Here is a 27,421-nt window from a genome sequence, read left to right on the forward strand (position 1 = left end):
TCTATGTTTCAAAAAAAATAGTGAAAGGGTTAAGCATGGGATATGAGAAGATAGATGTATGTCGTAATGATTGTATACTTTTTTATAAGGATGACCAACTGAAGGGCTCATGTGACACATGCAGTGAAAGCTGATTTAAACTAAGACAAAAGGATAGAAATCAAAAGGATATACCATACCAGGTTCTTCGATACCTTCCCCTTACTCTTAAGCTTCGGAGGCCTTACTTGTCCAAGAGTATTATCAGATAGATGAGATGGCACAAAGAAAAGATTCGCAAGCACGTCAGATAGTGAGACATGAAAGAAATTTGATGCTTGACATCCTTTATTTGCTCATAAATCACATAATGTCAAACTGAGTCTATCTATTGATGGGTTTACACTGTTCAGTCATATAACGGCTCCTTATTTATATTGGCCGATCTTTGTTATTTTATACAATCTACCATTTGGGATGTGTATGAAAAAATATAACATCTTTCTTATAGTAGTCATTTCTGGACCACGACATCCTAGTAGATGCATTGATGTATATCTAAGGCCTCTTATTGATGAGTTAAAATTTTTATGGTCCGATGGCATACATATTTTTGATGTATCGAAGAAGCAAAATTTTATAATGAAGGCTGCATTAATATGGATCATTAGTGATTTTTCTACTTATGAGATTTTGTCCGGATGGAGCACTCATAGGAAGCTAGCATATCCTATTGTATAGAGAATACAAAAGTATTTCAACTTGAGCATGGTCATAAGCCCTGCTAGTTCAATTGTCATCGTCAATTTCTCCCTGAGCATCATCCTTTTTGAAAGCAATGTGATAGTTTCAGAAGGAATAAAATAGAGAAGGATGAGGTACCCCCATGTCTCAGTGGTATAGAAGTATTTCAGTGGGTATCCCAACTGGACGAAGTCCAGTTTGGCATACTATTTAACAAGTAAAAATCTTAGAAGTTTGATAAAACTCATAATTGGATGAAGTACAATATCTTCTGAATATTACCATACTAGTCTATCAATTTGATCCATCATAACCTTGACGTCATGCACATTGAGAAGAATATGCTCGATAATATTTTCTACATTGTTAGAGATGTCAAGAACAGGATGAAGGATAATCCCAAAGCCCTAGCAGATATGAAGAACATACACAAGCATCCTTTATCAGAGCTGGTTGAGGTGTCTCCAGATAAATTTTTGAACCCGAAGCATCTTACACTTTAACAAGAGAGCAGTTGAAGAACATATATGAATGGTGTAAAAATCTTAAATTTCTAAATGGCTATGCAAGTAATCTAGCTTGGTATGTCAATATCAAAGATTTTAAGTTCTATAGGCTAAAGAGCCATGACTGCCATGTCTTCATGCAACGATTACTCCCATTGACTTGATGTGATCTTCTTTCCAACCCTATATGAAGTTTTTTGACCGAGCTTAGTCATTTCTTCAAAGATATTTATTTTACCAAACTATCCACCGACCACATCTTCAGTCTTGAGGCTAGCAATGTAGAGACTATATGTAAGTTGGAGAAGATATTTTTTCCTAGTTTCTTCGACTCTATAGAGCACCTTATGATTCATCTGGTGTATGAAGCTAGGGTTGGGGAATTAGTATAGTACAAGTGGATGTATCTATTTGAAAGATACATGCACAGTTTCAAAAAAAAAAAGCAAAAAACAAAGCCCGAGTCAAAGGTTCTATTATGGAAGCTTGCATAATTGAAAAAATTTTTAATTTTAGTCGATACTACTTCAACCCTAGTATGTAGACAAAGCTGACTTAAATAGATCGAAATGATGATGGTGGTGGTGAGGGATTAGAGGTGGAGATCTCAATATTTACCTATCCCACTTGTGAATTTAAGCACGAGGTTTGTCAAATATTCACTAATACTGAAATTCGACAGACAGAGATATATGTTTTGCTAAATTACAAGGAGATCAACTCATATATTGAGTTATTATCCATGATCACAATCTCAATTCTTCAATCACTTATTATCCTATACTTATCTTATGCATGTATAGGCAATATGATGAGATGCTGGGTTGAGACAATCCGAGGATAAGTAAGGAATCAATTTTCATTCAGCATTCACAGAACTTTACAAATTAATTCTACCAATTGGTAAGCGACTATTATCATTTTATTTATTTTAATTTTTTTTAATTTATTCTTTTTATAATATGCAGATTATGCAAGGAGGTGAATCCATATCTAAGAAGCTAAGACCATCAAGTTATAGGCCAACAAAATATGTGACATGTTATAATGGCTGTAATGTAAATGCTTTTAAATTTTACATCCAGTAATATGGATATCATAAGAGTACAAGAACAGCGGTGTATGTATAAAAGACAGCTGGTGGGAAGAGGTGGAGAGTGACTACTATGAAATCCTCAAAGAAATGATCAAGTTGACTTATCTTGGAGGTAATAGTATTATTCTATTTAAGTGTCAATAGTTTGATAATGATAATTGTATGAAGGTTGATCCATGATACGTTCTTATTGAAATCAAATATGGATCAAAAGTATATGTCAATGACCCCTTTATGCTAGCTCAATAAGCTGTTCAAGTGTATTATACTTCTTTTCCATCAAGAGAGATGAAGGAAAGATTGGTGGGTTGTATATATAAAATTAAGTCTCGAGCCATTTATTATGAGCTCGAAGAAGAAGAAGAGCTTCATTTATTAGAATACTTTCAAGAGGATGAAACATTAGAAGTTCATCAGTTTTTAATAGATGCAGAGTTGGATGCTTTAGGAATTTTCTTACATGATGACCAACATAAGGAGGTAGATCATACTGAGTTTATTTTAAAAGACAATCCTATCCAAGAAGATGAAGAAAAGGAAGAAGTGGAAGAAGAGGAGGAAGAGGAAGAATTGGAAGGATCCGAAGGGTACCAAACATCTGAAGAGAACGATGGGTAGTCAACCCCAGGAAAAAAAAGTCAACCTCAAGGATAAAGGAGTCAACTTTGACATGTTGGAGAAGACTGGCACACAGTAGGAGTCGATTCCAAGGTAGATAGAGTTGACTCCTGAATAATTGGAGTCGATCCTAGGATAAATGGAGCCATTTTTATCTTTGTGGTGTGTTTATTTTATTTACTTTTCATACTTGTCTTGAATCATTTCAATTATTATATTACTTACCATAATTGTATAATTAATCTATGAATCTATTTATTTTTATTTTCAGAGATTATAGGATGACTACTTTTAGAAGACAGAGTAGTACTAGCCAAGGAGAGCTCCAGAGGATAGAGCTCTAGAGGAAAGAGCTCTCGTGCGGCCAGCTCATATGGTTCTATAGCATCCACACCATGGGATAAACTCTAACACTTTAAAAATTCTCTATTAAATTATTTTGTTCTTTATTAGCTAATATAATATTCTTTATGATCTTTTGCTACTATCAGGTTTGGATGATGTGGGGTCAGATTGACCCCACAGTCACATGGAGCAGCGGTCAACTCTTAGACTCAGCTCTATGGTAGAGAATCATCCGACTTGCGGTACCTCAGACTCGATCAGAGGATAGAAAGCTCGTGCACATTCAGAGCCGCTCATAAGTATTAAATCTTCGAGGAATATGTTTAAAAAATTTTAACCATTTTAGAATCAAAGCAGCAGTGCAGCTTTCTTTCTCAGAGTCCCACACCTTGTACCAATAGAGTTTTTCCTTCAAACTTGGAAGGGAGGATGCCAAAAAGTCTCTCTCTCACTCAAGTGGTCAGCCAAATTTTGTTCTAATCTCAAAAGCCCTCTAGAGATGTCCCAAAGGCAGATCCTTTTAAGGTGGCGCCTGATAGAGTCCTGATAGAGTCGAACTCTATCAAAAATTTAAATTAAATTTCAGATTCAAACCAAAATTTTTCCCTCCAAATGAGAGAATAAATGGTCGACCAAAAAATAAAAAAATATAAAAAATCTCAAGCAAATCTGAAATTTGCGTGAGGAGAGAAGGGACGTGGACAATGGGTGGCACATGGAAGAGTCCTTCACAAAATAAACTCTAGAGTTTTGGATTGAGCCTCAAACCAAAAGTAATTTAGTTTAGACCCAAACACCTGATTGAACCTAATCTAATTAGGTCTCTAATCAGATTAAATTCTAATCCAATTAAGATTTAATTGAATCCAAATTCAGATCAAATCAAAAATTGATTCCATGATAATTGAGTCATCTCATAACTCAATCAAACCAAACCCAATTCAAGTCAAACTAAATCCAATTCAATTAGACTTGATCTAAAACTTATTTCTCAATCAAATTGAGTTTAAATAGTAATCAAATTATTAATTAATCCTTCTACAACTTTTGCATTGGGTTAATTATCAATCGTATTGATAATTATATCCTTAATGATTCATAATCATTGATTAATTATCGGATCAAACAGAAAACTCTTTTGTGTGTGACCCCATAGGTACTATTCTATCTTGTAGTGAGACACATTATGATCTTTATTATAATATCATCGAAATTTTTTTCGATGGATTGAAACAATTCCAACACTGTCCATCGAGAATTATCGATCATCAAGATAATACTCGTGGGTCCCACAATCCTCCAGTGACACCTAGCAGTATGTAGTGGCAATCTAGTAGAATGAAAGTATGAATCTCTAGGTACAGTTATCATATGATTCAATCCTTCTATCGAAAGTTTCGACTTGACGGAGGTCATGGATAATTCATCAAACTTCATCGTCAGTTATATACAAGATTGGCTCAACTTGAGTTCTCTTGTGAATCTTATGGAAACTCCTTTTTAGAATTCACTCTTGCTTTGGCCCAAGACTTACTGAATTCAATCTCGCGAATCATATAGAACTATACCTTTTCTACTAAGATCGATAGATTCTATCTAAGTGTATCCTACTCTTAACAGTGTACCTGAACCCACTATAGCCAACATACACAGCAAGGATCCGAATGGCTAAGGACCAAGTAGATGTGCAGTCAAACTATAGTAGTCTCAATGCAAATAGCCAATACACCGTAGGTCAAAAGACTAATCATGCCACTGTAGCATCAAGAATACCATTGATGAGTGAGTAGACATCCAAATGATTTCTTGTAATGATCACGCTCAGTGCAAGTTGTTCTCTAACAACCACCTGCATTATCACCCTAGTGTCACCACACTACAGACTCGAGACTTATCTGCTTGTAAAGGAGGTGATCGTGCACCGATCTAACTGGATCAATCACTGTTCTCCATGATGATCTTTTAATCAAAAATATTTAAAAATTAATCACTAATAGTGTATGTCTCAAATTCTTAACACCTTGAGAATATGTAAAGTCATCTTTGTTAATTTTTTGGATAAATCATGGACACATAAACATGACTGAAAATAAGAATGCCATTTATTAATAATAAAAATTTTATAAGTTCAAATACAAGTTCTGAAAATATAAATGTGTCAGCCAACAATTGGCTTTCTAGGGTATACATCTAACAAATTCCTACTTGACCTAAAGTCTATTGGCCATAAACCTAAGACTCATCTTTTCAAGATGAGCTTCGATCTTCTGCTGGCTGAGAGGTTTTGTTAATAGATCCGCTACATTTTGTGCAGAGTCGACTCTCTGCATCTCGACGAACTGCTTCTCGAGATATTCACGTATAATGTGGAATCGCCGTTCAATATCCTTGGACTTCTAGTGAGATCTGGGCTCCTTAGCAAGAGCTATGGCACCATTGTTGTCGCAGTGAAGTGCAATGGTATTTGATGATATCATACTTAGCTTCGCAATAAATTTTTTGAACAAGAATGCTTCCTTAGCAGCTTCAGAGACGACGACGTACTCGGCTTTTATGGTCGAATCTACAATGATCGATTGTTTGAAACCTTTTCAGCTAACCGATCCTCCATTACACAGAAAAATACATCCCAATATAGACCTTCTATCATCGATATCAGACATGAAGTCTAAATCGATGTATCCTTCTACTTTTAGCTCCGAACCTCTTCCAAAGATCAAGAACAAATTCTTAGTTCTTCTCAAGTACTTAAGGATGTTCTTTACAGCTATCCAGTGCTCTTCATCTGAATTCGACTGATATCTGTTCGTGATACTCATGGCAAGAGCTATATCAGGTCACATACACAGTATGGCATACATGAGACTCCCTATAGCCGAAGCATAAGGGATCTTGCTCATATGTTGGATCTCTTCAGGTGTGTTAGGATATATTTTTTTTGAAAGATGAATGCCATGTCTAAGAGGTAAGAGACCTCTCTTGGAATTTTTCATGCTAAAATACTTCAGCACCTCCTCTATGTACATTCACTGTGAGAGTCCTATCATTCTCTTAGATCTATCTCTATAGATCTTAATACCAAGAATGTAGGAAGCTTCTCCTAGGTCTTTCATAGAGAATTCTTTTGACAATCAAACTTTGACCGATGTCAGTATGAAAATATTATTTTCAATCAGGAGGATGTTATCCATATTTATACGAGAAACGTGATAGTGCTCTCACTAATCTTTTTGTATACACACGGTTCCTCTTCATTTTTTATGAAATCAAATAATTTGATTACATCATTAAAGCGAGTGTTCCAACTCTGGGATGCTTGCTTAAGTCCATAAATGGACCTTTGCAGCTTGCAGACTTTGTGATCACTATCACAAGATATGAAACCCATAGGCTACTATATATAGATATCTTCCTCAAGATATCCATTAGGAAGGCAGTTTTCACATCCATCTGTCGATCTCATAATCATAATAGGCTGCAATTGCAAGTAAAGTACAGATGGATTTCAGCATAGCTACTAGTAAAAAAGTCTCTTGATAGTCAATGCTTTCGCGTTGACTATAATCTTTTGCAATTAGCCTTGCCTTATAGGTCTCTACCTTACCATCCGACATAATTTTTCTTTTGTAGATTCATTTACACCCAATAGGTACAATACCTTTAGGTGGATCTACTAAGGATTATGCTTAGTTGGAATGCATGGAGTCAATTTCTGACTTTATTACTTCCATCTATTTTTCAGAGTCTACATCTAACATCGTCTCATTGTAGATTTTGGAATCATTCTTAATATCCTTATTTTCCACAAGGAACACTTCCTCTAGATCCTTCATAAGTATACCTAAGTATCTTTCCGAAGGATGAGAGATCCTATTTGATCTACGAGATGAAGGAGGTACCAAATTTACTGGCTCATTATTGGGTTTAGGTTCTTAGACTCGATGCTCTTCAGAGACTTTCTCTTTGAGCTCAATCTTTCTCCCACTACCTCCATCTTGGACAAACTCTTTTTTCAAGAAGATGGCATGACGGTTCACAATCATATTGTGATCCTCTGGAAGATAAAAATAGTATCCCATAGATTCCTTAGGATACCCTATAAAATGAGCCCAAAGTGATCTAACCTCTAACTTATCCATCTGTTGTCGTTTGACATGAGCCGGACATCCCTAAATCTTGAGGTATCCAAAAAATGATTTCTTACCATGTCATAGCTCATATGGTGTGGTAGGAACGGATTCAGAAAAAATTCAATTTAAGAGATGAATAGTAGAAAGCAAGCATGTCCTCATAAAAAAATCAGAAGATCTGTGAAGCTCATTATAGATCGGACCATATCTAATAGGATCCGATTTCTCCTTTCAGATACCCCGTTGAGCTGAGGCATCCCTGGAGATGTCCATTGTGAGACTACGCCATTATCCTTGAGATAGGTCTGAAATTCTTTACTAAGGTATTCTCCTCCTCGATCTGATCGAAGAACTTTTATAGATTTTCTGGTTTGCTTCTCTAATTCACATCTGAATTCTTGAACTTTTCAAAGGCATCAGATTTATGATGCATCAGGTACATGAAATCATATCATAAGAAATCATCGGTAAAGGTTATGAAGTAGAGATAGTCACCCCTGGTCTGTACGTCAAATGGACCACACACATCAGAGTGTCCTAGGGTTAATATCTCAGTGGCTCTTTTTTCATGTCCTACAAAGGACAGTTTAGCCATCTTTTATTGAAGACATGACTCACAAATTGGATAAGACTTGAAAGTCAATGACCTAAGAAGGCCATCTTTCTCCAATTTGTTAAGTCTATCCTCTCTAATATGGCCTAGCCTTAGATGTTGGAGATACTTTTGGCTAATCCTATCTCTAAGTCTCTTAGACCCTACAGCATTCACAATTTGCTCGTTAATATTAATATCCATATTTTCATGCAAATAATAAAGTCCAATTAAAAAGGCACGTGCAACAATTTTATTTTCAAAATAAATTGCATAGAAGTCTTTATTAACATGAAAATTATAATTGTCCTATGCCAGCACAGATATAGAAACTAAATTTTTACTGGCTCCAGGTACATAATAACAATCTTTTAAAAGCAAACTAATTCCTAACGATAATCGTAAAGGATAAATTTCGACGACTACAGCAGCAACTCTTGCCCTATTGCCGACTCGGAGAGTAATCTTGCCTTCCTTTAGCTCTCTAACTTCTTTCAGACCTTGAATGAAAGTGCATAAGTGAGCACTAGAACCAGAATCTAGAATCCAACTAGAAGAAAAAAAAATCATTAGATTAGTTTCAATAACGAGCAACTCAGATGTACCTTCAGAAGGCGTGTCCATCTTCTTGTTCTTTAAAGTGGCCAGGTATGCAGGACAATTTCTTTTTCAGTGACCTTCAACATTGCTATGAAAATATTTTTCTTTGTCATTAGTCTTCTTTGGAGCCTGCTTCTTGGGTTTGTTACCGATCTTTTGCTTCTTTGCAGGCTTCTTCTTTTTCTTTCAAAAAGTTTTTTTCTTGGAGGAAGCTTGCTCCACAATTAGAATGGTATCCCTTGAACTTTTCAAGGTACTTTCAGCTGTCACCAATATGTTCAGCAATTCAGACAAAGAGCTATCAATCTTATTCATATGGTGTTCTTGATGAACTGCCCATACGAATCAGAGAGGGATTACAGGATCATATCCAGTTGCAATTCCTTATCCATGTTCATGCCTAGCTTTTGAAGCTTCTCAATGTCCTTGATCATTGTCAAACAATGATCATGGATGGACTGTCCATCATGCATCTTTGTTCTGAAAAGTCTCTATAAGACCTCAAAGTGAGCCGTGCAAATTTGCTCACCATACAACTCTTATAGATGAGTCAGCATGTCTCTGGCAGTCCTCATGTCTTCATGCTGTCACTGAAGATCATTGGACATGGACACAAGAATATAGCACTTCGCCTTATTATCTTTATCCATCCATTTCTCAAGTACAGCTCGTTGATCAGGAGATGGATGAGCTGGCAATACAAGTGCATCCTGATCGAAGATATGGATCAACTTCTCGAAACTGAAAATGATTCTCAAATTTTGGAGCCAGTCCTTGTAATTGATTTTGATCAATCTATTAGTGTCAAAGATTCGGGCTAATAGATTTAAACTCGACATGGTTAAGGCAGAGAGAAATGATTTCTAATTAGATATTTTGGACTTATAAATATTTGTTATTGAAACTTTAATAAACAAACAAGGGCTCCCACTATTTCTACGGATCTCCCACACTCCTCAGATGGAGAAAATAAAAAATTATACATGATCAGTTTCTAGTGGGCACTGCAGTTTCATTGATTTATGTACACCTCACCTAACAGTTATTGGTAACACACAAACCAACGAGTGGACAACTCTTTATCCATTACTTCACTAAGCAAGATGCAGCTGGTTCGATCTCTAAATTTTGTTGCCTCACCTAACAGTTATTGGTACATTTCTTAGTCAAGTCAGACCTACCGTACACCAGCGGATGTAAAACCGTCATTGAGACCCTCACCTAACAGTCATTGGACCCAACCCTATCTCTATCTTGGAGCATCTAATACCATAGAGTGATTGTACCTATCCGATGCAACCGAACTACTGTGACCAGCTGAGAATAATCAATACCAGGTAGGCACCTACATATCTACAATGATGGAGGACCGCTGGACTTAATATTAATTGAGGAGATTTAGGTTCACGTTTCATCTTTAATTAGTCATATCAGATATGACTAATCTAGTGGTATGGGTTAGCTCGAATCATTAGCAACCTAAGTCAAGATTTAATCAATTATATTGGCCAGGTAAGTGAGATCGATGGAAGGATATGTCATTAACTCGATCTATGCGAGTAGCTCCTAATTAAAGACCATCGATTGAACTACCAAACTTATCTTAGACACCAATTGGTCAATAAGCATTGATCAGATTAGCTAATTAATTCAGACTCGAACCACGAAGCCAAATTAGATCTTTTGATTTGATCGACAATATGTAGCCGTTAGTCGATCTGACCAAACTTATAACTATTTAGGTTGGACATGAGAGATTAGACCTAAACCTAATCAACTATTGATTCGATTTGATCAATCGCTCAAACTAGACCTAATTGAGCTACCCAACCCATTAATCCATATTTTATGTAGTAAATTTCATATCTTAAATTTTGAATTTTATATTTTTAATTTCACATCTTAACTTTTAATTAAGTATATTATTTATGACCATGAGTTTGTTTAGATGTCGAAATAATTTCAGATCTAAACTACACTAGATTTACATTTCAAACAAGGTGATATATAGCATTGTTTCAGATCTAAATTAAAATCACATATCATATATGAAAAATCAGATCTAAAACTAATTAAGCATGTATCATATGCATGCAAAATTTAGATCTAAAGAAAGATCAAATATGATTGAAAACTGCTTTCAAAAACTATTTATCAAAAATCAGATTTAGATTTTTAGATCAATGATCTAAAATATCCATGCATCTCATACATGATTCAATAATTTTTAGATCTGAATAAAACTGAAATAAATCATTTAAATCAGAAACTAACTTTTAGATCTAAGATTAAAATCAGATTAAATATGTCTCTTATGACCGAATGACCATAGAGATCAATCCAATCTGAATACTATGCATAAGGAATATAGATCTATGCATCTCATACATGATTTAATAATCTCAGATCTAAATAAAACTAAAATAAATTATTTAAATCAAAAATTAACTTTTAGATTTAAGATTAAAATTAGATTAAATATGTCTAATTGAAACCTGGCTCTAAGCCCACTGTTAGAAAGAGAAGGGCAGATTACATGCATGTATTTCAAAACTATTTTGAAATCATAGCAGAATAAAATAGATTAACTATTTTTATTATGCATTAAATCAGATCTAAAATCTTTTCTAACACAGATCTAAGACATATGAAATCTAAAATTAATTTATGAGATCAGATCTCATACCTTGTCGCGAGTGGAAGAGCTCTGTAATCGATGATAAAAAATTTGACAAGTTCCTGGAGCCACGCAAATGCACAGCCTCTACAGGTATCCACATGAGATCTAATCTAATCCGGACTTATCTATCTCTTCGAGGTGCTAGCTCCCTTGTAGAGAAGATCTTTTGATGATTAGTTTGATCCTTCTTCAGATTTGGAAGATGATTTTCAGTCGAAGAAGCAGTAGAAGTAGAAGAAAGGTAGCAGTAGCGCAGCTTTCTTCCTCGGAGTCTCACGCCTTGTACCAATAGAGTTTTCTCTTCAAACTTAGAAGAGAGGACACCAAAAAGTCCCTCTCACATCTAGTAGTTGGCTAAATTTTATTCTGATCTCAAAAGTCCTCTAGAGGCATCCCAAAGGCAGATCCTTTTAAGGTGGCACCTGATAGAGTCCTGATAGAGTCAAACTCTATCAAGAATTCAAATTAAATTTCAGATTCAAATCAAAACTTATCCCTATCTAAATAAGAAAATAAATGATCGACCAAGAGGTGAAAATATGTGAAAAACCTCGCACAAATCTGAAATTTGCGTGAGGAGAGAAGGGGCATGAACAATAGGTGGCGCATGGAAGAGTCCTTCACAAAATGGACTCTAGGGTTTTGGATTGAGCCTCAAACCAAAAGTAATTTGGTTTAGCCCCAAATACCTAATTGAACCTAATCTAATTAGGTCTCTAATCAGATTAAATTCTAATCCAATTAAGATTTAATTGAACCCAAATTCAGATCAAATCAGAAATTGATTTCATAGCAATTGAGTCATCTCATAACTCAATCAAACCAAACCCAATTCAAGTCAAACTAAATCCAATTCAATTAGACTTGATCTAAAACTTATTTCTCAATCAAATTGAGTCTAATTAGTAATCAAATTATTAATTAATCCTCCTACAATTTTTGCATTGGGTTAATTATCAATCGTATTGATAATTATACCCTTAACGATTCATAATCATCGATCAATCATCGGATTAGACAGAAAATTTTTTTGTGTGACCCCACAGATTTTATTCTTTCTGGTAGTGAGATACATTATGATCTTTATCATAATATCATCGAAACTCTTTTCGATGGATTGGAATAATTTCAATACTGTTCATCGAGAATCATCGATCATCAAGATAATATTCATGGATCCCACAATCCACCAGTGACACCTAGCAGTATGTAGTGACAACCTAGTAGAATAAAAGTATGAACCTTTAAGTACAGTTATCATATAATTCAGTCCTTCTATCGAAAGTTTCGACTTGACGAAAGTCATGGATAACTTGTCAAACCCCTCGTCAGTCATATGTAAGATTGGCTCGACTTAAGTTCTCTTGTGAATCTCGTGAAAACTCCTTTCCAGAGTTTACTTTTACTTTAGTCAAAGACTTACTGAACTCAGTCTCGCGAATCACATAGGACTATATCTTTTCTACTAAGGTTGATAGATTTCATCTAAGTGCATCCTACTCTTAATAGTGAATCTGAGTCCATCATAGCTAACATGCACAACAAGGACCCGAATGATTAGGGATCAAGTAGACGTGCAGTCAAACTATAGAGTCTCACTGTAAATAGCCCCCGCAGGTCAAAGGACTAGTCGCACCACTGTAGTATCGAGAATATCATTGACGAGTAAGTAGATATCCAAATAATTTTTCGTAATAGTCATGCTCAGTGCAAGTTGTTCTCTAACAACCATCTGTATTATCATCTTAGTGTCACCACACTACAGACTCGAGACTCATCTGCCTATAAAGGAGGTGATCATGCATCGATCTAACTCGATCGATCACTATCCTTCATGATGATCTTCTGATCTGGAGCATTTAGAAATTAATCACTAATAGTATATGTCTCAAATTCTCAACATCTCAAGAATATGCATGCAAAATCATCTTTGTTAATTTTTAGGATAAATCATGGACACATAAATATGACTGAAAATTAGAATGCCCTTTATTAATAATAAAAGTTTTACAAGTTCAAATACAAGCTCTAAAATTACAAATGTGTCAGCCAACAATTGGCTTTCTAGTGTACACATCTAACAATGGTATCTATGGCTTGAAACAAGTATCTCGACAATGGTACTTAAAATTTGTGAGGTAGAACCTCTCTTAACTTTGAGAAAAATAAGGTTGATCAGTGCATCTATCTCAAAATTAATGGGAGCAAGTTTATCTTTCTTGGTTTATATGTTGATGATATCTTACTTATCAGTAGTAATTTTGGTTTGTTTAGTGAAACTAAACAAATGCTATCTAGGACTTTTGATATGAAAGATTTAATATGCAGAATTGCAAACCATATGATACGTCTGTTACCAAAGATGACAAATTTAGTAAAGATCAATGCCCCAGGAATGAGCTTGAGAAAGATCAGATGAAGAATGTGCTTTATGCTAGTGCTATAAGGAGTCTGATGTATGCTCAGATTTATACCAGACCTTATATTACCTTCATAATGGGAGTTCTTGATAGGTACTGTCAAATCCAGGCTTTCAACATTAGATTGCTGCAAAGAGAGTGATGAGATACTTACAGAAAATCAAGAACTATATGTTTGTGTATAGAAGATTTGATGACGTAGATTTAATAGCCTATTTAGATTCAGATCTTGCTAGGTGTCATGATGATTTTAAATCAATTTTAGGATATATTTTATGTTGGTTGGATGTGTAGTATCTTAGAGAAGTGTTAAACAGACACTTACTGCTTCTTCCACTATACAAGCTGAATTTATTGCCTGCTATGAGGCTGCTACTCAAATTATTTAGCTAGGAATCTTATTGTAAGGCTTCAGGTTGTTCATTCTACCATTAGACCACTAACAATCTATTATGATAATAAAGCTGTTGTGTTCTTTACAAAGAACAATAAATCCTTTAGTAGATCTAAATATTTGGAGTTGAAGTACCTAATAATAAGAGACCTTGTGAAGAAATGGAATATAACTATTAAGCATATAGATATAGAGTCTATAATGATTGATCCTCTAGGCAAGGCTTAGAGGCCCATGTGCTTTACAAAGCTTGTTGAAAATATGGACATATTGAGTTCTTTTGATGTACTTCGTTAGTAGGAGTGATTTTATATTTATGATTTATTGATATTTTATTATTGTTGATTTTTTTCATCTCACACACCTATTATGAATATTAATATATATTATTGATATAACAAATTGATGGTACATATATGTTAATTCTTTTTATTATGTGTACATATTTATTTTAGTACACTTGGAGATATCTCTTATTTGTGTACCTGTTATATAAAATCTGAGACTAGATATCCAATCTCAAATATGTTGTACTATCTCATCATTGACATAATGTTGAGTATGTAAGATAGAATGGCTTGTTGTTGAAACCGTTAAAATTTCTCTTGCTTATTTTATATCCAAGCATGTTGAAGAAAAATTGAAGGACTGATAATGAAAATAGCATGTGTTAGGATCACTTTTGGCTGCTATTTTCTTGCTACACTATCACACCAAGACTCATCATCATTTGACTGAAGTGAAGGAAAGAAAAAACCAATATGGGGTGGAGACAAATGGATCTATTGATCTACAATCGAATTATATTTCTTCGATGCACCATTGTCAATATGAATCCAATATTAAGAAAATAAATTTAAGTAAATCAAATAAGGACTTGTATTGGATTGGCACAACATAAACATAAATAATAAATTAGGATGAAAAAAGTACGAAAGAGGTAAAGAAAAAATCTCAGATTTATTCAATCAATAGAGGTACAATAAGCAAGATTAACTCCTTATTTGTGGGTGGATTCCCGCAACAAACAAAACAAGAAAAAAGTAAATTAAGCATGAATACAGCAAGAATCCACATCAAGACTCATGTAAATAGTGTTAATGATGTTCGTAACTATGGATAGATCTTGTGTCAAATAAAGGATGTAATGACTCCCATGATTCAGCATGATTGATACTATTGGACTAAGTCAATTTTAAGGTGCTATCCATGGATCATATATTTTTCAAAAATCATGGCCACATACTATATTTTCTGTTGTTCAGTCTGAGAGTCATTTTTAAAATAAAATATTTTTAAAATTTTAAAATCATAATTAATGTTGCCTAAGTGGGATAATGTGAGAATTTTTTTAATTATGGATTGCCATTAATTATTTATTTGTTTTGTTTTATTTTATTAAAAATGTACTGATTATATGGTCCAAGTTGATGGACATGTATGTAATCCCAATGTTGTTAGTGATTCTTGTGTTTTGGGCTATGCGGACCTTATGTTGGGTGGTGTGGTTGGGGCGGCACAGTATAGGCCTAAATTCGACTTGAGTCTGTGATGGGAGGGCCTATTAGGAATTTTTTTTGAACAGCTAGGTTCTCTCTCTATTTTCTATAAATATCATGAGATTAGTTCTCAGGCTTATCCCGTTGAATAGCCACCTGTTAAGAAGAAGCTGGAGAACAAGATAACTTTTGGTGTTCATTTGAGCATCTAAGATTGATCTATTATTCAGAATCTACAGCGAACATATGTATGCATCTTAGATCTTAGTCTATGAATCTCCTACATATAGAAATCTGTTCTTAAATTAAGATTTTATATTCTAATCTTCTATGTGAGATCTACGAAAAAACCCAACAATTGTCACTCCTGATTTACATATACATGCGGAAGGATAAATTAACAAGTCAAGACACAAGACAAGTGGGAACTGATAATTGAGTAACTAAATAGATAATTAATTTGGAGATTATATAAATCCATCACCTCAAGTAACCTTAGCTCCCATAGTCTATTAAGCAGTCATTTAATCCCAAAAACTTAACCAGTCAAAAAATAAATCAGTGATGTACACTCCATGCTCAATTAGACCGAAAACAGGAATCTTTCATACAGAAGCTGTAGAACTAATTTGTAAATCTCTATTTCTTTCTATGCATATTGTATCAAGTCTGGCAAAAATGGGTGGTAGAAAGAAGCTACACATCATTTATATAATAACATACAAATAATGACTTGCACCAGAGGGGAAGGTGGCAATGCAATGATAGCCAATCCACCTCGACAGCTTGGTGGATGGATGCATGGATGTTGCTCTTGGGGAGGGCCCTTGGGAAGGTGAGCTTATGGGAGGGGTCACTGTTTTGATGCTGGTGAGACAGAGACTAGAGAGCCCAAGCTGGTATCTAACCCGACAAGCCATGGATGTGCGACAAACCCAATGGGCGGTGGTCGCGCAATTTGCGTGGTACCCTTGGACGTCGAGATATAGAAAAGGCGAAAGGAAAGAGGGGTGATGCAGAGCGCGACGTGGAACAGAGTGTTTGGCAGTTGAGTCACCGCCCGAGACTTCGGAACTCGGAGGTGGGGATGCGCTGCCCTGCCTCGCCTTTGCCCGCCTGCCTCTCGTGGTCGGACTCCGCTGGGAATCGAGACGTACGGTGTGTCAGTAGAGGCCTCGAACTATCACCACGCTCTTGCTTTCTGAATGCACCGCGCGAGGGTTGATTGCCAACCGCATCGTTCTGGTTTAATCGTGGGGAAAGAAAACTGTATCACCGGCGGCGGAGTGATTTGTAACTGCCAATGTCGCTCTGGTGTATCGATTGCTCGTCACAAATGATGCTATACTTGTAAATTTTATTGCCATCAGTGCACTTGCATCGTTTTCCATTGATTCAAAACAAAAGATCTTATTAGTTGGTTTGATGATATGGATGGCTCTAATTTATTTCTATCAAATGAGATATATATAACTATATAAATGAGATGTTAACTCTTTGACAAAAAGTTAATAATTTAAAATAAATAATAGAAAAAAAAAATTCTTAGAAACTAAAATTCATGGATCCTTATAGTTCAAAATTAATTATCAAGTAGGTATTAAATTGGATGATACTATGCTTACTATATTGTAATTATCAAAGTCTAATGAATAATATTTATTCATATTTTCGCACGTGCAGACCATGATTTGTAAAGAGGATTTTAATTTTCATATCCTATCATTAAGTATTTTTTTTATGCTCCTGCTCATTTTTATTATAGTGATTTGATGCATAAAAATATATATATATTTTATTTTTATATATTTTTTATAATATAGATCATATCCGATTTTTTATTTATAGAATCTATAATTAATTTTAAAATAATGGACGTCTTTTCAAGAAGTTAATTAATTCTAAAGTGATCTCTAACCGGATTTCTATGATCTGGTTGATTTGAAATTTTTTAATCCTTAAGAGAGAGTACCTCCTAAGAAGCCATGGTCGAACCAGTCCACTACTTTCAACTTGTTTCTAGCCCAGCCAGCCTAGGTGGAACGTGGAGGATTACAGGTCTAACTTATTGATAACCTAAAGGCTGTAGTCTAAGGATAATGCTACGTATTCAATAATTGTTAGCTGTCGGCATCCAACTACCAAGAACTTCTTCATACTCCATGGTGGAGATTAGAATTTGACTCTTAATGATGATGGTATCCCAAAACTAAATATATAATTCTACTAAGAAAGAATGGCAAAATAATCATCCAAACCATGCACCGGTATTTGTAATATTTGCCTTGACGCCCGCTTTAGTTGCCATTTTGTAATGGCTGATGGGCTTTTTGCAACCCTAGAGTGACAGACTAGGTTCCGATTAACCAGAACCATCAAGGCTAGTGCATAAATGGCACAGTCCATGGTATATAAAAGAGTATTGGGAAGGCATTAAACGTTTCATAACACAAGTTTTCGACTTTGTTTTTTTCCATGACCTATTAGAGGCATCTTAGGTGGCAGATCAAATGGCGACCAAGGCGAACTAGTTAGTTGATGAGATGTGCATTGGGTTTATGACGATCGTCACAGCTGAGAACCATTGGCCCACATCACGGGCTGATAGTCATAAGTTCCGTAAATGTATGATGAAACTCGCCATCGTCAAAACTCAAAAACTATACACCTCAGGGGTCATAACATACCTACACAACATTAGAAAGACAACCGAAACGAGGTTACATCAGCTTGGTTTGTAACATTAAGCATATCATTCCACCAGCTCTCACTAAAAAAATTGACCACGTTTTCCCAATATGAACTCGAAGTGACCGTGCCCTTACTGGTAGCCTAAATTTCCATAGGCATGGACCTCACTCAACTGGTGCCCTACCATGATCGGTCACGCTGGCTTGGCCATTTGCTTGATAGATATATACCAGCATACCTTTTAATCTGCCCAAGCACCGCAAATGTAAGGTACCACACAATGGGACCCCTCAGCCCTTTTCATTGGATCAAATGTTCTGCATCTCAAATATTTATAGGTCATAGCTCAGTTCAGCTTCCACGAATATCTCATCCATCTGCAGAGCTAATGACATGAACGTAGTCCCCAAAAGAAAAATGGAAACTTATGATATAATTGAAGTTATATGCACTTTAACTTCAAGATTGATGTTGATCATGTCTATACGCAGTGCTGAAACATTCCTTTAACAATGCTACATAACAATGAGTGCATTTTTAACCATCCAAACATCAAAGTTCTAGCATCATATATTGTTTCAGAGACATCAGGTGAAGAACTGAGTTTGCCTCACCATCCACAAACCCTATGATATGGGGGTATTATTGACATCACTGAAGGTCCAAAGAGGGAGAACAACTTTCATGCTGTCTTTGACTTTGCAGGGGCAGGAAGCAACTACACCACATTTCACAAACGATGAATCAGAATCGACCAGACTGAAAGCTTAACTCTTACCATCCTAAGTTTGAAGAGTTACCTGATAACAGGAAATGAGAGAGGTTATAAATCCAAAAGCTCCTGTTACTCGAGGAGTGACTTTCTTTGGCGCCAGTTGAAGCAGTCCAATAGCAACCACAATATCCATGGAAGCCTTCACCAGAGACAGCAACCTGTCATTTGACTGTTTGAGCTTGTTGCGATACTGCTCATCCTGCAACCACAAAGAAGAACTGTGTCAAGTAGAGAAAAAACATGCAGAACAAACATGCAACAAAATGAGTGACTTGGTAACCTACTTTATATTTATCAGCTTCCTTCAGCTCCTTCTCTAACTTCTTCATTGATGCTGATATCCTTGCAAGCTCTGCTAGCTGGAAGCAATATGGATTTACATTATAATTGAGCAACAGATGGTGAAAGATGATCATTACACCTCATGGTGTGCCTGATCACAATATGCATCTAACAGGGCTGCAAATCAAGCAGGTTATTCATCAACGGCTTGGTTCAGCTTATGACAGGCCCATTCAATCTCAATTGGTTAGGCACAAGCCAAGCTCAAGCCCCAATCTAGGACTCATTTCATTAACAAACATATAATTCTGGGCTAACCCAAATATGTAGAACTTCAATCTTGGCTAAAGAATATGCTTGTCCAAACTCATTTAGTAGGAAAAGAACCAAGCTTGAACATTTTCAATTCAAGCGCTGCTTGAGATTGAATACCCCTTTCTTTGAGAAGTGAGCCTGAGCAGACTAAAGCTCAGTTCAGCTAGGTCCATCTGCAGTCCCAGTCAACAAGCAAGAGCATGCATCTTACAAAGAGGAAAAAGAAAGCAACAACAAAAGCACAAACCTCAATTAAAGTAGTGCAAGCTGAGGAACCCATCCAACAGAAAAGGGATATCTTGCTAATTAGCTCAGCGCGTTCTTTGTTCTACAGAAGCAATTTCAGCAATTATAAGCATCACTTCCTCAAAGAGGAAAGATTAGTAAGGTTACAAAAAATTCAGAAAGAACTCATAAACCAACCTTGTAAATCCCTGTTCTGCCAGCCCATACAATTTGATCTAGAAATAAGAAAGTTGATAGCAATGCATTTTTGGACTGCATAAATCAAAAGTCAAAATGGGAAAAACAAAGGCAATAGTTTCAGATAAGGACCTGATAAAATTTAGGAGACGCTCATACCTTTCCAAGTAAAATAAGTGGAAGAGGGGATCCCCGGGGAGGGGGGCTTATAAGAGTATGCAGATCATTAACAAACTGCAAGTTTAAGGAGATGGTCACATAAGGAGCACAAATATTCAAATTTCTGATTGTTCAAACTAGAAACCAGACCTTTAAAAGTCGAAAAACTTTTCTTGCCAAGCTAGTTGATTTGTCAACATTTTGCGCAGTGCCAGGCTGTCCATTGCTCACAAATTTTGATCCATACTGAATAGCCCTACAAATCTTATCTCTGGCTTCAGCTTTGTTCAAATACAAAACCAAGAGAGCAAGCTCCGCTCTTGTTGCATCTAATGTACTCATTTTCTCTATTTTGCCCTGCTTATCAAAAGGTGACGCTCCTTACATTTTAAAAGAACATAAAAAAGGCTATAAAGCAAGACTGATAACATCATCACCAATCAGCAATATGATTAGCAATTATTAAACTGCAAAAATAATAGCTAACATATCACATAAAAATGTCTGAGAAATTGAACTAATAGCAGGTGTAAAGCATTGATGATGCCACAAAAAGGTGACATCGATTCTGCTCTCTGCTCCCTGACAACCCTGCTGCAATTAGATTTGCTTTGAGGATGGCAGGCCTTTTATTTTTAACTGGAAAATTCTGCTGGCATTTCAAGCACGATAAGTTTGATCAAATAAGTGACAACAAGGACTATAAATAATGCCGCATATGATATCCAAATTCTGAATGATCAAACAGGTCAGGGCTATTACCTAAATCATCAGATATTGTTTGGAACACGAAATGCCGTAAATGTATATACCAGAAGCAGTAGGAAGTGATAAAGTTATGGCGTTAGCAGTTGGAATGGAATGTGGAAAGTGAAATCTTAAAAAAAAAATAAAAAAAGAATTTAAAAAAATAAAAAAAAAATAAAAAATAAAAAACTACTCTGATGAGGCCACTAAGGTTCGTTGCTATGAAACACCTCACACTGGAAGCTGAGACAAATCTACTCACTTTTAAAGAAATGCCCTCCCCTTCCACGCAATATTAGAAAAAGATTGTTATACAAGTGAATATATCAAGCATGCAGATGCATCGAACAGCTCCTAACAAATAATAATTCCACAAAAGAGCCCTACGAAAAATTACAATATACCATCATTATTGCTTCAATTAGAATTTAGCAATATATCCTTTCAAGATTTTAACTTCAACTCATTGTTTACATGTTATCGCTGAATTCAGACGGGCACTCAATCTTCCGTGTAAACAACCCAAACGTACATAAGCTAACCTAACCAAACTCCATTTTTTGCAAATAATGTACAATTCAGGTTGGGTTAAACTGTATCACTAGCATGTATGTCTATGACAACATTATATTATATATTTATCTTGCCAAGGTTAAAAAGTGTAATGACAACTTCTTAATGCATCTCAGTTATAGTGCTGAAGCATTTATGCCAGTCCCTGGGTCGGCTAACAGTGCAGACCTCAATTCATACCACACCCTATGTATTTCTGCAATGTGAAAACTTTCACGGCCCATGCTCAGATTGTCTTCATAATTATTTTCACTGCTTGATGTAGGTAGAAGGGAGTATTGTGCGTCTGGCACCATACCAACACGTGAACAATATAAGGTCAGCATGCTAGATTCCAAACCTCACCGACAGGTAAATTAAGTTGACATGGATCTTGTCCGTCAACCTCCTTATATTGTTAGATGTTCTTGATTCATGCAAGAAACTTGAACAAAAATTACAGTTTTATGATGGTATTAAGGTTTTTATAAAAAATGGAGGTATTTGGAGAAAATTGCAATATTTAATATGAGGTGGGAGGGCATCTGATATGTTGGCATTGTTGGCAATGAAAGCCCAGCAAGATATCGGAGCCAAGCCTCTAAAAGCCCAGAGAGATATCGGAGCCAAACCTCTAATGGGGGAAGCAAACCCTCACATCCAAGTGTCACAGCAATCCAGACCTTGATCCCTCACAGGAGTGGGCCTAATGGCCAAGTTATTGTGGCAAAGGATGGAGGAAAGGACCAATGGCCCATCACTGGTGGGAAGAAGTAGAGGGGAGGAGGAATGATTATAAAATTTAGGCTGATGGGTGAGGATGAAATGTGATAAGTAGGATGTGGTCGGAGAAGAAAAGATGGAACGAAAGGAAATGGGTAGAGACAATAGGGAACATAAGAAATACACTGGTAGAGGAGGTGGGATGAGAAGGGTTGCTGATTAGATTAAGATCACAATTTAGTGTTTTTAACTCCGATCTATGTTTTAGAATTATCTGAAGAGACAGAAATTTAGTTGATATGACACAAATCATGAACATCAATGTGAATTATCAATTTATCTTCCCTCTCATAAATTTTAGCACATGAGCTCTATTTGCACCAGCCACTTTTAGTACCATCTTGATGCATGGTTACTAAGCCCAGAAAACATGACTTTGTTACTAGGCATTTTCAGTATTGCAGTTTGGATATTTGATTCAGATGGCCCAATATTTATGTTCATTAACTTTACAATCAAAGACATAACAAGAACCAGTCATCATAAAATAGTCCTTGCAACTAAAGGCTATAGGAACTTTAAAAAAAATTGAGAGAAGTTTACTTCATCAACTTATTAGTATGATTATGAGCATTTCTTGATAATGATTTAATGACATCAAAAGCATGGCAACCAGATATCTAAAATAACATTAATTAAGCTAAGGATCATGATAGAATGTTCCATCACAACCCATAACTTAGCTTGGGAGAAATCAATAATATAACCATGAAAATCTATAGCTAAAGCACTGATATAACAATCATCATTACTGTGACAAATTTGAATTAGCTCTAAGAACAACAAGATGGATCTCCTATTTTTCATGTTTGCAGGTTCCAAAACAAGAAAACACCTGCACCAATTCCGACACCAATTGATTGGTAGGAACCAGTATAACATTTTTTTTTTAAAAAAATGGTAGGAAAGCCTTGTCACACCTTCTGTAGAATCAAAAATATTTCTAATCTAATTGGATTACCTCATGATTAAATTTGCATTTTGTCCATTAATACAGAGTCTTGTGATGAACAATGACATTGATAGTTTTGTTTCAGACAAGGCATATGCATCAATAATGTAAGTTGCAAGGATCATCAGGGGCAATATTCAAGCTAAACAACCAAGATTTACATAGTTCTACCAAAACAAGTTCTTTACTCCTGATTAGGTGAATTCCCACAGCTATTATCACAATAGAATTGGAGATTCAACAGATCTCAAGCAGCCAGGAGCATATGGAGGGCAAAAAAGAAGCTTGTGATCCTCATGTTCTATTGAAAGAGAGGACAAACAGGAAAATATAAAACTAAAGAATGGTAATAAGATATATAGCTGGGCAGAATATGCTATAATTTATTTATAAATAGGATGAAGAACTGAAGCCATGATGATATTAAGGTGTGCCAGAAAAAGGAGAAATTATTATATGCAACTATTGGAAGATATATCTCAGACAAATTTTGGTCAAATGAAGACTTTCTGAAAGTCATGTCAACTCTTCCAACAATGGGTTGTTAAATTGTATGAACATAGGTTATATCCCAATACTAAGGTTATGAAACATGGGCTAACTAGGAACATAAACACCCATGTAAATCCACAAGTTGGAAACCAGAAGCAGTATTATGTGATGTGTTTGCCCATAAGAATATGACATGTTAATACTTTTAGACCCTTGGACATCTACATTGAGTTTTCACATGTCAAGTGTGTCAAAAGTTGGGGTGCCAATTAGCTAGGTAGCACTGACTAAAAGTTCAAAAAATAAAAATGCAAAAAACAACCACAACATGTCACCAAGAGTATATCCCACTTTATGAGATCAAACTGAATGACTTAGATCATTAAGAATATGATAATTATAATTATTATCAGAAGTATGTGATAAATTATTAATTTATAATAGTACCCAAACAACATAAAAGTATTACAGTTGAAGAGAAATATTCTAAATAAGAGTTATGAAAAATATTTTGTGGATCTCTTTCCTGCTGTTTAAGAACTTGATCATCTAGGATTACCCTTGTTTGTATTTTATCATAAAGAGGGATATACATCTTGTGGCATTATATATTAAGGAGGAAAAAGAAAAAAGAAAAACCAAAAAGAGGGGTAGATGAGTCATGGACATTAAAAATAACTACTTTCCGTAGTTATAGTATCTCTTTTGACTGTTGACATTTGAACCCATACTGATCTTCTTTAGAAACATGATCTTAGTTAGCCAGCACTATCTTGATCATATTACATCTTATTCTAATTCATATGACTTTAAATTAACTTAGATGAACTATGAAAAGTTTATAGAGTTGATCCAAAAATGCGATGTAAGTCAACATTGTTTCTTATGGACTTTGCCACTAGAAACGGCACAGGTGCAGGCAACAAAAAAGAAACCAAAGGAAGAATAGGAAAATGAGAATATCAAAACTAGGGATACGGCATGAGTTTGCTCTTCGAACCAGTTACTTAATAATTTAAATATGTTCATCATATGAAGGGAAAAAATAATATACATCCCGTTCTCAACTTAAGCTCATCAGCCTTATGTCAAAGTCTACACAAACTGCAATAGATTGTTTCAAAGAAGAAATAGTTAGATGGTACAAGCCATGAAGCATAATCAACACTATGACCAGGTGAAACTTTAACCAGGATTATGTTGTAATGCATCTTCAAGCACTCTCTCAAGATTATCCAATCACAAAGAGAATCATGCCATGTACTGGTGCAGTGGCAGTTAGTAATTCAATATTATGTCATCAAATGATTTATGGTGAACCACCATAGTTGATCAGCTATGGATGAGGCAAGAAGAATAAATTAAAGACATCCTGGCATCACATATGAAGTGGCAAATGTTCCACTTTTTCATGATTACATCTTGATAATATTTGGTTGAAATATCAACACCACAGTTTATTGATAAAATATCCTTAAAACCCTAGATACCATGAGATAATGCAATCAACAGAGATATGCATATTTGAGTTTTTCACATTACGGTCGTCTTTAGATGCCCAACATGCCATACAGAAATTGTAAGTCAGGGAATCAAATTTACAACGGAGCTAACTGGAGGGGTAATATGTTCATCTTTGGGGGCTCAACTTTGTTAGGGAATACAAGCACAAATTCACATTCACGCACAGAAACAAAAACACACATGCATAAATTTTACACCCCATATAAATTCCCAGTTCTTATTTCCCATATCCTGTCTCACCCTTCCTCTTGGCTCTACCCATACTTTGTCAGCTGCCACTTTCCCTTTGGCATCTGAACAATCGGCAAAGCATTTTGAAGCATTACACAATTCACCCAGCCCCCATAAATACTTCAAATTTCCAGTAGTTACTGCTTAGTTCTTGTCAAACAAAATTTCTAATCAAGATGATCGAGAACCTGTACCGTATTTCTTTCTAATTTTCATTAGTTAATGCGCAGAGACAACCGCAAATCTCAAATGGATAAATAATATTAAGAACAGAACGAAAATGCTGTGAATACAGATCAAACCAGATAAAGCACTCATCAGTAATCTTATGGACATGTATGCAAATACACCCAAAATTCACATCAATAGCTGCTTCGAATGACTAAAATGATAACATTTCAAGCTGCGCATTTAAGGCTTCTAGTCTTTGATGGAGCATACGGATCATGATGAAAACGACACTTATCGTCCAATTCACTTGGAAAGGAAAAGGTAAAAAAAAAAAAAACAAGTAATAAAATCAAAACTATTTTTGATGGAAAAGGAAGAGAAATCGCAGTCAGTTTTGTTAAGAACGCTTCAACCATCCACGATATGTGTACCACGAAAGTCAAAATCTAAACACCGGATCCATAAAAAAGAAATCTCCAACAAAAAATTAATTGAAATAGAGATGAAGAAAACGTTGCCACTTAGAAAGAAGAAGAACAAAAGAGCTCTGTAGGGTTCGATACCTGGTAGAACGGAATACAACGATAGAGCTGAGAAGAGACGGAGGCCTTAGAAAGGGGAGATGAAAGATATGAAGCGAGAAAAGAGAGTTGCCTACGCCACCGCTTCCTACGGTGTGATCCGCGAGGGGGGTGATATTTTTTTGCGGTGGCCTGTGGGGATGGGGTGGGGCCTTTTTGGGTTTCCAAACCGAGACGACGGGGTGAGATACTTCGATGGCGGATCGCGGGCGTTCTGATCAGAGGATGGATGGTGGTTTATTTTTTTAATTCTCGTGATTCGTGCCGCTGTTCTGCTTCTTGAGGGGCGCGGCTTAGCTGTGGGGTATCGGACAGCAACCACGGAGTGATAGGCCATTGTGGTCGGGATTACCGAGATACGTCTCAGTTGGGCCCACTGGTAACGTTCACAGTGCACCTCCCGTGTATCTGACACGTCATTAGATGGGTTATGAATGCTGTCTGACAGGTAACAGCTGAGCGGCCGCTCCTGGACTGGTGGGTAGGGTGGGTGGGCCTTGAGGATAACTCATTGCTATCCCTGACAGGTATAACTCCTACCGGGATAACAAGGGATAAGCAGGGATAACATGAAATATACATACAGTTGAATTTTTTTTAAAATTCCAGTTGATCATTATCTAATGCAAAGGTACAGATAACATATGTGATTATTTTTTTTTTATATATAAAAGAACACTAGATTCATTGATTTTAGAAAATTTTCTCCCACAAATGGCTTTTATTGGTCTCTTGCCTAATTGGTAGGGCTTAAAAACAGGGATAAATGAAATTCTAGGGGATCCTTGGAAGCCTTTATCCCTTGTTTGACACTATTGCCTAGAATCAGTGGTTCCTCCCTGTCATTTGGGTGGTTTGGTAGTTATCCCAACAATGGTGAGATAAATGCCCTGGATGAATGCCCTGTCCCGTTTCCAAACTAGATCTTAGCATTCTTAGGCTTGGTAGTCTCTGGGATTTAAGCCAGCAAGCTTAATATTTTAGATGCTCATAATGGGAGTCATGCATAGCAACCATTCCCAGCAAAGTGGACCCATCCATTCGCATTAGATACGGGACGGCACTGGATGAATGGCCCGGCCCCACACTCTTAACAATCGCACCAATCTTCTTTGCCACGTCAGATAAAAATAGTGCAAC

The 27,421-nt window shown here is 35.9% G+C and overlaps 1 protein-coding gene across 1 annotated transcript; it reads right to left on the reverse strand.

Moving 5' to 3' along the window:
• Positions 1-18,727: 18,727 nt before the first annotated feature.
• LOC105054145 (peroxisomal membrane protein 11-5) lies at positions 18,728-26,486 on the reverse strand. Its single transcript, XM_010935587.4, has 8 exons — positions 26,264-26,486; positions 20,399-20,605; positions 20,249-20,323; positions 20,090-20,164; positions 19,914-19,994; positions 19,354-19,428; positions 19,095-19,268; positions 18,728-19,012 (listed from the first exon to the last, which is right to left on the reverse strand). Exons 2-8 carry the CDS (start codon positions 20,588-20,590, stop codon positions 18,977-18,979), a joined length of 708 nt encoding a protein of 235 aa, XP_010933889.1. The 5' UTR covers positions 20,591-20,605; positions 26,264-26,486; the 3' UTR covers positions 18,728-18,976.
• Between the last annotated feature and the right edge of the window lie 935 nt (positions 26,487-27,421).

The sequence above is a fragment of the Elaeis guineensis genome, chromosome 11, assembly GCF_000442705.2.
Source record: "Elaeis guineensis isolate ETL-2024a chromosome 11, EG11, whole genome shotgun sequence".
NCBI lineage: Eukaryota > Viridiplantae > Streptophyta > Magnoliopsida > Arecales > Arecaceae > Elaeis > Elaeis guineensis.

Bases quoted from the DNA above. Each gene is read 5' to 3' on its own strand.
- LOC105054145 (XM_010935587.4), bottom strand. From the start codon at position 20,590: ATGAGTACATTAGATGCAACAAGAGCGGAGCTTGCTCTCTTGGTTTTG. The intron at 20,324-20,398 runs GTCTGGTTTCTA...TTAAACTTGCAG, and splicing joins AAGTTTTTCGACTTTTAAAG to TTTGTTAATGATCTGCATAC. The intron at 19,013-19,094 runs GTAACTCTTCAA...AATGTGGTGTAG, and splicing joins CTCTCATTTCCTGTTATCAG to TTGCTTCCTGCCCCTGCAAA.